The 11,612-nt window shown below is 54.7% G+C and overlaps 1 protein-coding gene across 2 annotated transcripts; it reads right to left on the bottom strand.

Annotated features, from left to right (window-relative positions):
• Positions 1-5,507: 5,507 nt before the first annotated feature.
• Positions 5,508-11,173, bottom strand: PYY (peptide YY). 2 transcript variants are annotated; one of them, XM_059148465.1, is made up of 5 exons: positions 11,036-11,169; positions 6,618-6,745; positions 6,073-6,260; positions 5,899-5,979; positions 5,508-5,735 (listed from the first exon to the last, which is right to left on the bottom strand). In XM_059148465.1, exons 1-5 carry the CDS (start codon positions 11,124-11,126, stop codon positions 5,711-5,713), a joined length of 513 nt encoding a protein of 170 aa, XP_059004448.1. In that variant the 5' UTR covers positions 11,127-11,169; the 3' UTR covers positions 5,508-5,710. The 2 variants fall into 2 exon arrangements, with proteins under 2 accessions (XP_059004448.1, XP_059004450.1); XM_059148467.1 differs by lacking the exon at positions 5,508-5,735 and having other exon boundaries at positions 5,895-5,979; positions 11,036-11,173.
• Between the last annotated feature and the right edge of the window lie 439 nt (positions 11,174-11,612).

Genomic DNA, 11,612 nt, shown 5'->3' with positions numbered 1-11,612 from the left:
TTAGTAAATGTCTATTCTTCTCAATTCTGGTTTCTGGTAACAAGAAGAACAATAATGCTCCACCAGACAACAGCTTAAAAACAAATACAGAGAAATGCCTGTGTGGCTCAGTCGGTGAAGCGTCTGCCTTGGGCTCAGATCATGATCCCAGGGTCCTGGGATGGAGTCCCACATTGGGCTCACTGCTCAGCGGGGAATCTGCTTGTCCTCTCTTTCTCTCAAATACATAAATAATTGGTCTGTCCCGGCAAACCCTGGACTTGGTGCCCACTTTGCGAAACAGAGGTGATGAGGCCGCAGCAGCTGCATTGTGCCACTAGGGGGCGCCAGGGCTCAATCCTAGTTCAGAAGGTCTGGCCGCCTACAAGATTACAGCCTGCTGGGACCTGTTCTGGCCACTACCTATGCTGGAATGGAGCCCCTGCAGACAGATGGCAGATCTGCGGACTGACTAGAGTGCTGGGGCCAGGTATAGTTTTGTCTTGTACCTAAGAAATGACTTGTATTCCACGATGTCAACTGAACCTATAGCTTTCATTTTTCTCCTTTGCAAACAACAGATTGCCCTTCCAAGTCCTCTCAGGGATGTTAGGACAAAGGAAGAGGGAAAGATAGTGGGTGTGTTTTCTGAACTGTATGGCCAGATCCAGAAAAGGGTGATGTTTCTCACTCATCTGCATATGTTCTGAGGGCTTGCCCTGGAGCCTCGTTTAGAGAAGGCACCAAGCACTTACCTGCAGGCAGACCAAATGAAATGGAAAAGGTCCCTTCTCACCCACCCAGCCCCATGCCTTCTAAGACAAGGAAGATGGCCGATGGGCCACATTAGGGATGGAGTGAGGGCGTCAGTGAAACCAGGAGGAAACCTGGGATCACAGGGGGAGGCCGAGTGTGCTCTAGCAAGTGGAGTGGGGCCCCATATATGGAACTGCAGGGCAGGGATTTGGCCAGCATCGCATCCTCTGTACCCCCCTCTCCCAAGAGTGCCTCCAGAGCAGCCTGGCCCAGTTCTTAGGACCATGTCTTATTCCTGCAATGGGTGGCAGCAACAAAGGTGGGGACAGGTTGCTGCGCCTGGATGTCAGAAACCCAGGGGGTCCCCTATTTGCTGGAGAAACCCTTAGGCTGAGGACAGTTGTCACACACACACACGCACACACACACACGAGTTAAGCCCCCCATCCCACTCCCTCAAAATCAATGCAGGCCTGACTGGGGACTCAGGTCACTCGTTTGGAGATTGGACTCTGTCCCTGCTTCTCCCTCTCTGGGAGACTCCCTCTGCACCCAGGAGCCCTGCAGGCATCACAGTGTTCAGTAATTTTCCCTCCCTGCCCACAGCGCCTGCAAAAGCAAATCGTATCATGATCAGCCCAGATTTTTCCTAAAAAATCTGGGTGTGGAAGGAGGAGAATTTTCCCCTAAGGATATTGGAAGGGAGAGTAACCAGAGCAGTTTTGAGAAGGGTTACAAATGAGTAGGAGAGTAAAGGAAAAGAGAGGGTGCTAATAAGCATATGCCAAGGCCGCCTGGGCAGCTCAGTCAGTTTAAACATCTGCCCTGGGCTCAGGTCAGGATCCCAGGGTCCTGGGATTGAGTCTCACACAGGGCTCCCTGCTCAGCAAGGAGTCTGCCCCTCCACCTACCTGTGCTCTCTCTTGCTCACTCTCTCTCTCAAATAAATAAATAATATTTTTTAAAAATAAGCATGGGTCAGGCTCTAGAGTCAGCTGTTTTCCTCACTAGTTCTACCACTCACCAGCTGTGTGACCTTCATCAGAGGACATAAGCTCTCTAAGCCTAAGCAGTGAACTCTTATCATTATTATTTAAGGTATAAACTTCCATGCGTAACCAGTGATGACATACAGGCAGCAAAATGGATTGACTTGGCCAGAATCACATGGCTGACTATCGGCAGACAGGACTGGAATCCAGATCTTTCGTATCTGAGGTCACACCGCCCCCCCACCACTGCCCACCACCGGACTCCTGGGCATAGGCCTGCGTGAGAGCTCAGATTCAGGCTGTGCAACGGAGATCGTGTTTGTAACGGACACCGCGTGTTGTCCCAGTACCCTCTCTCTCCTCCCTCCATCACGAAAGAAGAGCCTGAGAATAGCCCTTGCACACTCAGCTAAAGGCAGCTCCTGGGTTGTTCTGGCCACGAGTTAGAGCCACGTGACTAAGTACTAGCCAATGAAGGGGGGCCACGTGACTAAGTTCTAGCCAATGAGATGAGTGTTTAAGTGCCTTGGCACCTCTCTGGTTCTAGTAATGGTGGTGCGGTCCTGAGGCCGGTGGTCGCAAAGATGACCACAAAAGAGTTGCCAGAGCAACTCCTCTCCCAAGTGTAGTTCTACAACGGGGCCCGTGTCCCTTCTTCTCAAATGCAGGTGGACCTGTGACTGCTTGACCAATAGAGTGTGTTGGAAGGGGACTTGTTAGCTTGTGAGGCCCCGTCATAGAAGGGAGCCGTTAGGAGTTGAATGGTATCTGGCCCCGCCCCCCGCCCCGCCAAATTCGTGTGTTGAAATCCTAACCCCCAGTTCCTCAGGACCCAGCCTTATCTGGCAATAGGGTCATTGCAGATGTCGCTAATTAAAATGAGGTCACACTGAAGGAGAGTAGACCCCTCACACAATATGACGGCTGTGTTTAAGTGAACGTGATATTTGGACACAGACAGTCATGCCGAGAGGGAAGCTGTCTGCGAGTCGAGGAGACAGGCCTGGAACAGCCCCTTCCCTCATAGCCCTCAGAAAGCAGCAACCCCGAGGACCCCTGGACTTCAGGCTTTAGCCACCAGAACTGCTGTTAAACCTCTGGGCTTGTGATGCTCTATTACAGTAGCACCAGAAAGCCAAGGGCGCCCTGCTTCCTCCTGCTTCTCCCAGAACCCTCACTCTGGGGGGGTTGGGGGGAAGCCAGGTACCCTGTGTGTCCAGTTACCCCAAGAATATGGTGTGGGAGGGACCGCCACATGGAGTTGTAGTGGAGCTCCCCGCAGCACCCATCAGACAACCTGAGTGAGCCTTCTTTGTCATCAACCCAGGGGTGCCCTCTGATGATCCCAGCCCCAGCCAACCTGTCACTGCATGAACGACTCCAAGGGACAGAGGCCTAGTTGAGCCCTTCTCAATCCTGACCCACAAAGTCATGAGTGATATGAAGTGGTTGGTGGACGCTGCTAAGTCTTCGAGTAGATGCGAATCAGCATAGTACCCAGCGCACCTGCCCTTCTCCGGTCCCTCCCTTCCCTGGAACTGGAACACAAAGGTGGTGTTGGTGGGCCATCTTCGATCATGCAGAGGAGGACATGGAGACGCCACAAAATAGGACCTGGGCTTTTGGATGGCCTCCTGGAACAGCGCTGCTGACTCCCCCAGATGCCACTTGAATTTTAAATAAAAGGGAAATAAATTGTCTTGTTTAAGCCACCGCTAATTCTGCCTCTATTTTAAAAGCCAAATCAATATTCTAGCAATAAGGTGTATGTAAATCAAATAGCTCGGTGTCTAGCACGTAAGTAAGTGCTTTTTTCAAAAGGTACCTGTTGTCATCATTAATATCCCATCTAAGGCTCCTGCGGGGGCAAGGCTGGTTGAGTCCTGTTGTCCGTGAATAAACCACTGGCTCAGCCCTCCTCCAAGTGAATGGGAGGTGAACCCAGGTCAGTGATGGCCAACCAGACAGGCCAAACTGAAATTGGCTGTGGTCATCCATAATTCATACCGGGGATCTCTTCCATCAGCTTCAAACTGACCAAAGTCCTCCCAGGCAGACCGCCAGACAGGGGGCCAGGGACACGAGCACTGGCACATGCAGTCCCACTCCTCTGACCATAAAATGAGCCAAAGCTCATGGCAGCCACTATAGGTTCCCACCCCTCCTCCCCTGGTGCAGAGGGAGTGGGATTGGAGGAGAGAAGGGGCAGAATGACACAGCGGGTAGATCTCAGATAATGCCAATAGAGAAGGGAGAACCAGAGAAACTAACTCTACCCTGAGAAATCAGGAGAGGCTTCTGGGAAGAGGGGAACACTATCCTGAAGATGTTTTTCAGACTGCAATGGAGCGAAAGGGCTCCGCAGGCAGGGGAGTGGTCTGGACAAAGACGTCGAGTGTCAGAGTCCACATAGTTTGTGATGTGTGCCAGGCCCCGGACCTGCCTCCTTTCCACCCATTCCTGCCCTACCTTCAAAGACAGGCAGCACAGGAAAGGATAGGAGTCGGAGCCCCAGGCCCCCTAGGGCAGATGGTGTCAGAGCAGCTATGACAGAGCCGGCTTTAGGATCTTCTCTTCCTCCATAGCCATGTAACTGCAAACAGTCCTAAGAGACTCCTACTCTCTGATGTGCCACACCCGCCTCCCTGACTGGCCGACCCGCTCTGGATCTCTGCCTTTGGCTTCAGCCTGATTCTCCTTCTCATTGCCCAGCTCCCCACCATGTGCTTGTGCCTGTCCTATGACCTAGAGGCCTGGGCAAGAGCCTACAGACTGAGGAGGCTGTGTCTGAGTGGGGAGACGTGGGCCCCTCCTTTAGGGGTTCCTCAGACTTAGAAGGGAGACCAGGCAGAGCAACCTGGACACAACAGAGCAGTGGCCATGAGAGCCGGGCTGCCACAGAGGTCAGGAAGAGTGCAGAGCAGGGACAATCAAGGCAGGCTTCCTGGAGGAAAGGGGTTGGGAAGGAAGGGTATCAGGGAAGATCAGCCTGCAGGAGGGCTCTGGGATTCCTCCGTCACAGAGTGGTAAGAAATTTGGATCAGACTCCAGTTTAAACATCCACAGCGCCATCAGCCTTCAGCGTCTAGTCAAGGAAATCATGGTAGGGGTGCACGGGGGGGGGGGTGTCCCTTGTCACCAGGAAGGCACAATGAGTGCCTTATCCATGGAGTCGGAATTCAGCGATGTGGGGGAGGGCAGTTGCTAAGGGAAAGGGCAGCCTCTACACTCCCATGGCGCCTCCTGTCCAGGGAAGAGGGGACATTAGAAATGACCCCTCCCCCAGCACACGTACACCCACCTCACCCCCCTCCCAAATGACTTCCTCCACAGTCCTATCTTGGATCCCATCTCTACACAACAGCCCTGGAGGCTAGGGTAACTGCTCTGAGAGACTGATGCCGAGCCCACACCCCCAGCCACCTGCACCTCTGTCTCCATCTGCTCTCCTAGGCTGCCTAGCAAGCTCCTTTCCACCCTCCCCATTCTCTCGCAATTATTTTTCCTGCTCCTCCCTGCCCCTTGTCAAGAATTTTCATCCTGCCCCACTGGCAGGTGCCACAGAAGTCCCTTGCTTGGGCTCCATCCTCCTTGCCCCTGCTGGCGGGGCAGAGAGCACCCCCCACTCTGCCCCAGCCTTGTCCTGGGGAGGCTTTTGTCTGAGGTGCCCTGTCTTCTCCTGACTGGTGTCTCTACCCTCACTCCCTCCGGATGCCACCTCCAAGAGGGAGAAGGGAAAGGAAATACAAAGGCACACATTCTGTTTCAGTGAAATTTGCTCTTTATTTGGGGAGCAGGAAAAGACCACACACAGCCCTCCAGCCCAGGGGCTGAGGACACGGAGAAATGGAACGAAGACCCCCATCCCGCACCCACCCCCCAGGCGCAGCAGGCAGGGAGAGGAACCCAGGTTCCGGGATCAGGAGCAGCCATGCAGATGAGGTCGGTGTAGTTAGCATATCTCCCAGGAGCCCCTGAGGTCGTCACCACATGTACGGGTCTTCTGGCCTGTAGGAAGGAACGGAAAGGAATCGCTCAGAGACCGACCTCGGATCTGGGGAGGCTAGATTGGGGGAACGCGCTAGGTGTTTCCGTGGGGCCGCGCAGCCCAGACCAAGCACTGGGGGACGGGATGTGTGTCGGGGGGTGGGTGGCAGGGAGACACTTTTACCGTGTCTTGACCCAGCGGTCCTCGTCGTCGGGGAAGAGCAGTTTCGCGAGGACTGCTTCGGGGCTGTCGCGTTTCCCATACCTGGGGGCGGGTCCAGAGAGGGCGGGGTCAGACACGGGCACGCCCCTGGGCGGAGGGCTGGAGCCCCGGGGACCCCGTGCCCCGCCGACTCACCGCTGCCGAGTGACCAGGTTGAGGTAGTGGCGCAGCGACGCGTAGTAGCGGCTCAGCTCCTCGGGCGAGGCGTCTTCGCCGGGAGCCTCGGGTTTGGAGGGGTAAGCCTGGACCAGCGCCCCCAGGCAGGCGAGCAGGGCCAGCAGCACTGTAGCCACGGCGGGCCACGGCCTGCGCACCGTCACCATCTGGAGCAGGGGCAGGGATCGTGGGTCATCCCCGGCCTTGACACCCGACTGCGGGAGGCTGAGGCTGCCGTCGGGCCCACGCTCCCCGGCCTGTGCAGGGCCACTGCCGGACCAAGGCTCAGCCACCGGCTCACTGTGTGTTCTCGGGCACTGCACTGTCTCTGCCTCGATTTCCCTGTATTTCAGAGAGGCAGAAGCCCTGCGGGTCTCCCCAATTCCCATTCGCACTGCCCAGAACGGTAGCTGGAAGCGGAGGGCTATGCTGGCCTCTCAGCCCCAATGTTCACCATCCCAGCCTCAGTTTCTCCACCAAATAGCCCGGGATCCCCCGCACCAGACCATTCCCGGGCCACTCACGGCGACAGCTCCAGAAGCAGGGATGAGCAAGTGGCCGGCGAAAGGCGTCCCAAGGGCTGGACTGCTGCAGGTCGGGCTGTGGCCTCTTCCTCTGCTCAGCGCCTTCCCTGCGGGGCTTATATCTCGGCCTGGAAAAGGAGGGGGAGTTTGAGGGGGAGGGGGAGCTGGAGAGGTGGGGAGGGCCCTTCCTCCTCCTTGCCTCCACCCCCACCAGATCGCTGAGTGTACACGCAGACAGTGCGTGATGTCTCCTGGAGATCAGACTCAGACTCAGACCCTGGACAGCTCCTGAACCCCATCTTCCCCCCACAGCCCCCCAACAGCAGGGTGTAGCCTCCCCAGGAAGTGGAATGTTGGCATGTAGACTCCTGGGGCAGTCCCTGGGACCAGGGATAAGACTCCATCTTCCCTAGTCTACCCATGGGTGGGAAGGACGGGCATAGGCTTGACACTGCCTCCCCCCATGAGACCTGTGACTGGTCCACGGAAAAGTCAACCTTTTCAGCCCTCCCTCTGCAATTCCTTGGAGAGGGGCTGAGGGAGGCACAACCCGCGGGGAAAGCAGGGAAAGCCTCTTTCTACTGGAGGTGTGGTAGGAGCTATGGTTTGGGCTCTTGACACGCTGTTTATGATGTCCTAGGGGACAGGTCTGTCTGGACACCCCACTATGTCCCTTCTCTGATAAAGATCTGGGGAGAGGGCCAAAAGGAGGCAGAGGCCAGTCCCCTCTCCCAGAAGCACCTGAGTCGGCCACCTGCGCATCCAGCCTGACACGCACAGACCCAGGCCCACTGTCCCCAGGCCATTTCAGTCTCCACTGGGTTCTGGGGCAAAGATCCTCCCCCAGGACCTTTGAAAGAAAGAGGAAGGGACTCTGTTTATTAGGCACCTACTGTGCACGAGCCATACAGGATCGAAGCACAACCCAATGATCTGAGTTTATACCCATTTTACAGATGAGGTAATCGAAGGTCTGAGAGAGGAGGGAACCGAGGATTTGAACAAGAGGAAAGCGCTGGGGTAGACCCCAGGAAGAGGCCCTCTCCACTGAGGGGCAGAATGGCTCACTACCAGGAATCACCAGGGAGCTCAGAAGTTGGGCGTGGGAGCAGGAGAGGGGAATCTAATTTGGGGGCCTGCTACCCAATCTGAGAGGCCAACCACATCAGGCCCACTTGCTCCCACTGGGAAAAGAGGGCTGTTAGGGAGTCTCCCCATAAAGCCCTTTCCATCTCCCTTTCTCCCAGCCTAGCCAGAGCCTCCAGGGCTTCCCTGTGTCCCATCAGCCCCTGAGGGCAGGAGGCACCATCTTGTTTCTGCGCCAGCCCCTCCACCCCCCAGGACAGATGGCCGTGTTATTTTTAGAGCTCTCTCAAGGTGGAGAATCTAGGGCTCCCTCAATCACCTTTTTATAGGTTCAATCACCTGCACTCTCCGGAAAGGCGCCTTATCGACCAGTCGGGCCCATGGGCCCTGCATATCCCAGGAAAGGCCAGGGCAGCACGCTGAGCAAGGAGGCAGAAGAGGGGACATGGACTCTATACCCAGAGGGAGAAGAAAAATCATTCACCTGAGGGCAGGTGCACAGCCCTGTTCTCCAGGACCCTCAGTCTCAGAGGACAGTCATGGCCATGCCCTTGGGGATCCCCATACCCTTGGGGAGGGGCAAAGCCGTATCACCAGGGAGCCCCATCCTAAGGGAGGAGGCCCAGCACCCTCCTTGCAGAGCCCCAGTCTGGAGAGTTGCCAGGACACAGAGATAGAGAGGGAAACAGAGGGACAAGTCTGGGTCCAGTTGGGGGAGCAGACGGCAAGGCAATAGCCAGGGAGCTGGTTGGAACAGCTGTAATCCCAGGGGTCGGAGTCTAGATAAGGACCCCTGCAGGCTAACGGGGACAAGGATGTGGAGAGTGGGAGCCATTTGCTCTTCTGCAGCCCTGGCTGGGGTCATGACGGAGGTTTCTGGTGTACTGATCCCAGGCAGAGAGAGAGGACAGTGATTGCGAAGTGCCCAAAGGGAATTGGCGGCCTCTCCTTCCTCGGGGAGTTGGGGGGGGGGGAGGCGGTTCTGAGGACAGACAGGAGCAGAGGAGAAACTGTAGAGAAGCCAGAAGGTATGGCAGAAGGCCTGGGTTCAAGGTACAACCCCTAAAGTAGTCGCTTCCCTCTTTGCCTTTAGAGTGGCCGGCCCACCACAGCCTACAAACCTTCCACGGGCCCACCCCGCCCTTCAGCTCCACTTCCCAATTACAGGGCAAGCTGATCGGTTCATTAATCACCACCTCCTCAGTGAAGACTTTATTAACTTGTTCATTAGTGGGGATGACATCTCGGCCCTCGATCAATGCACTCAGTTACCCCCCACCCACGTACGCGCCACCAGCATTGACCCATGACTCAGTTGCTATTAGACGTGTTTGGGAGGTGGGGGGCTGATAGCTGTGAAAGCAGAAACTTCAAATTAATTGTTGTTGTAGACTTGGGACCAGCACCTGCCTCCAACTTGTCCTCAAAGAGCAAGGGGGACAGAATCACGGGGGCGCCCTTGCCCTTGATCCCCATGCTCAGAACACCTAGTAACTGGAGGCCAGGAAAGGCCAGAGGTCAGGGAGGCCAGGAACTGGGACCCCAGCTGAGCATTCCCCTTGCCCAGGGGGGCTCCAGGGCCACTCCTCAAGATAGGATGATCCATGGCACACATCTCCAGCGGCTTAGCATTCTCTCCCCCATCCCACTGCCTGCCCACTGTCCCCCACTTCCCACACACAAGAGCTCTCTTTGATCTACCATGTGCTGGGCAGGGCTAGGCCACTGCCTTCCACCCTCAACAAGGCCTCATGCCCAAGGTTCTGTGGACAGCAGGTTGCCACGTGGCAATTATTAAGCCCCTTCTCTCCTAGGCACTATGTTAAGCACAGAGCCGTGAACAAAGGGGCAAAATCCTTGCCTTCGTGAAACTTACATTCTAATGGCAAGAAATAGAAAATCAATCAAGAAAGCATGTAGCATGTCTGATTATGATAAGTACTATGGAGAAAAGTCAGGGTAAGGCAGAAAGAGTACTGCGGTGTGCGGGACTTATTTTATGCTGGGTGGTTGTGGAAGGCCTCACTTATGAGAGGGCATTTGAAGGAAGTGAGGAAGCAAACCATGAGGCTATGTTGGGAAGAATGTTCCAGGCAGGGGAAAGAGCAAGTGCAAAGGCCCTGAGGTAGGAGTGGGCTTCACAGTTTGAGGATGGCGAGGAGGTCCATGTGGTTGGAGTGGAGTGACCAGTGGGGTCAGTGAGAAGGAGAGGATTAGGGAGGCATCAGGGGACTGGACCATGTCGGGCCTCGTAGGTTGCTATGAGGACTTTGGCTTTTGCTCAGAATGACACGAGAGCTTCGGTCCAAGGAGTGACATGATTGGATCTAGGTGTTATTTTCTTTTTCATTTATTTTTAAAGATTTTATTTTTTTAAGTAATCTCAACACCCAATGTGCAGCTCAAACCCACAACCCTGAGACCAAGAGTCACCTGCTCCACCCACTGAGCCAGCCAGGGGCCCCCTGACTTGGGTTTTAAAGGCAGCATCCCAGCTGCTATGTTGAGAGCAGACTGTAGGAGGGCAAGGTCAGAACCAGAGAAGCCAGTTAGGAACCCACTGCAGTAATCCAGCCAAAACGTGATGGTGGCCCAGACATACACACACACACACACACACACACACACACACATACACTCTTCACGGGTGCAGATATCCCACACACGTGTCACCTAAGGACAATGCCTAGTTATATCCAGACAGTACTGAATCTTGCATCTAGCTAGGAAAAAAATCCCCTGGAGGAGACAGTGGAAAATGGATGGATGTCAATGGTGGTTAGGCAGCAGATCGGTCTGCTCTGCTCTCCGATGGTTAAGGCTACGCATTTATTAGCCCATGTGAAACTCTCTATGCCACCTTGATTTCCCAGCCATAGCCCTGGAAAATATTGGCTACCACGACGGCACATCTCAAAATGCAAGCGGGTCCATTCTGTCATGAATACAAATGTCCTGTTGCCTAAAAACACTGGCCATTTGCACGGAGTGAAGCAGAGAATGAGGAATAACCCGTTGACACCGCGGAGCAATGGCGCCTGTCCGAAAAGATATCAGCTGCATTCAAGGAAGCTTTGTCATCTGCTTAGATTAATGGCAGGGAACAGACAGGGGCCACCCTCTCCTTCTCGTGATCTGTTACTGCGTACAAAGCCATGTGACGGACAACGGGGACCGTGGGTGACTGAGTGAGGTCAATAAGAAATGGTTCAAACTGTCACACCATGGATCCTGGTTTTACCAAGGGGGCGGCTTTGGGAGGCAGGAATGCCAAGAGAGAAAGGATTTTCGCTTCGGATGGCCGGGAGTTGCCCTAGAGAAGCTTCCCTTACCGCAAGTCCTCGGTCCTTCTGGAAATCGCGGTGACAGATACCTGTGGCCTGGTGCAATCCCAAGATTCAGGCTTCTCTCTAGAATAGGCATCAGCCAAACCTTTCTGTAAAGGACCAAACAGTAAATATTTTAGTCTCTGTTCCGCCATTCACCTTGGCTACTGTTGCACAGAAGCCTCCTAAGAACTATGCAAACAAACAAACAAAGAAGGGGCGGGGCTGCACCCCAGTGAGACTTTACTGATGGATATCAAAGATTGAATTCCACATCCGTTTCAGGCCATAAAATATTCTCCTTTTGATTTTTTCCAACCATTTAAAGATATAAAACCATCCGTCGTAAAACCATTTGTACTCAGGATGTACAAAAACAGGTTCGGGGAACAACAGCGTTCTGACCCCAGGTCTCAAAGAGCAGGTACTTCAGGTTCCCCCCCATCCGCCCCCCCATCCAGGGTGTCAGGTGTCCGGTGTCGGGGCTGCCTGTTTACCAAGAGTCAGCTGGATCTCTCGCCTTGTTTCAGCCAGGTATACTTGTCTTTGTAATCCTATAATCCCATAATCCTATTAACACATA

This window comes from Mustela lutreola, chromosome 15 (genome assembly GCF_030435805.1).
Source record: "Mustela lutreola isolate mMusLut2 chromosome 15, mMusLut2.pri, whole genome shotgun sequence".
Taxonomy (NCBI): domain Eukaryota; kingdom Metazoa; phylum Chordata; class Mammalia; order Carnivora; family Mustelidae; genus Mustela; species Mustela lutreola.
This window is presented reverse-complemented; position numbering and strand designations above follow the sequence as displayed.

Bases quoted from the DNA above. Each gene is read 5' to 3' on its own strand.
- PYY (XM_059148465.1), bottom strand. From the start codon at position 11,126: ATGCCTATTCTAGAGAGAAGCCTGAATCTTGGGATTGCACCAGGCCAC. The intron at 6,261-6,617 runs GTGAGTGGCCCG...CCCCTGCTCCAG, and splicing joins CTGCTTCTGGAGCTGTCGCC to ATGGTGACGGTGCGCAGGCC. The intron at 5,736-5,898 runs GTAAAAGTGTCT...TCCTTCCTACAG, and splicing joins GACCGCTGGGTCAAGACACG to GCCAGAAGACCCGTACATGT.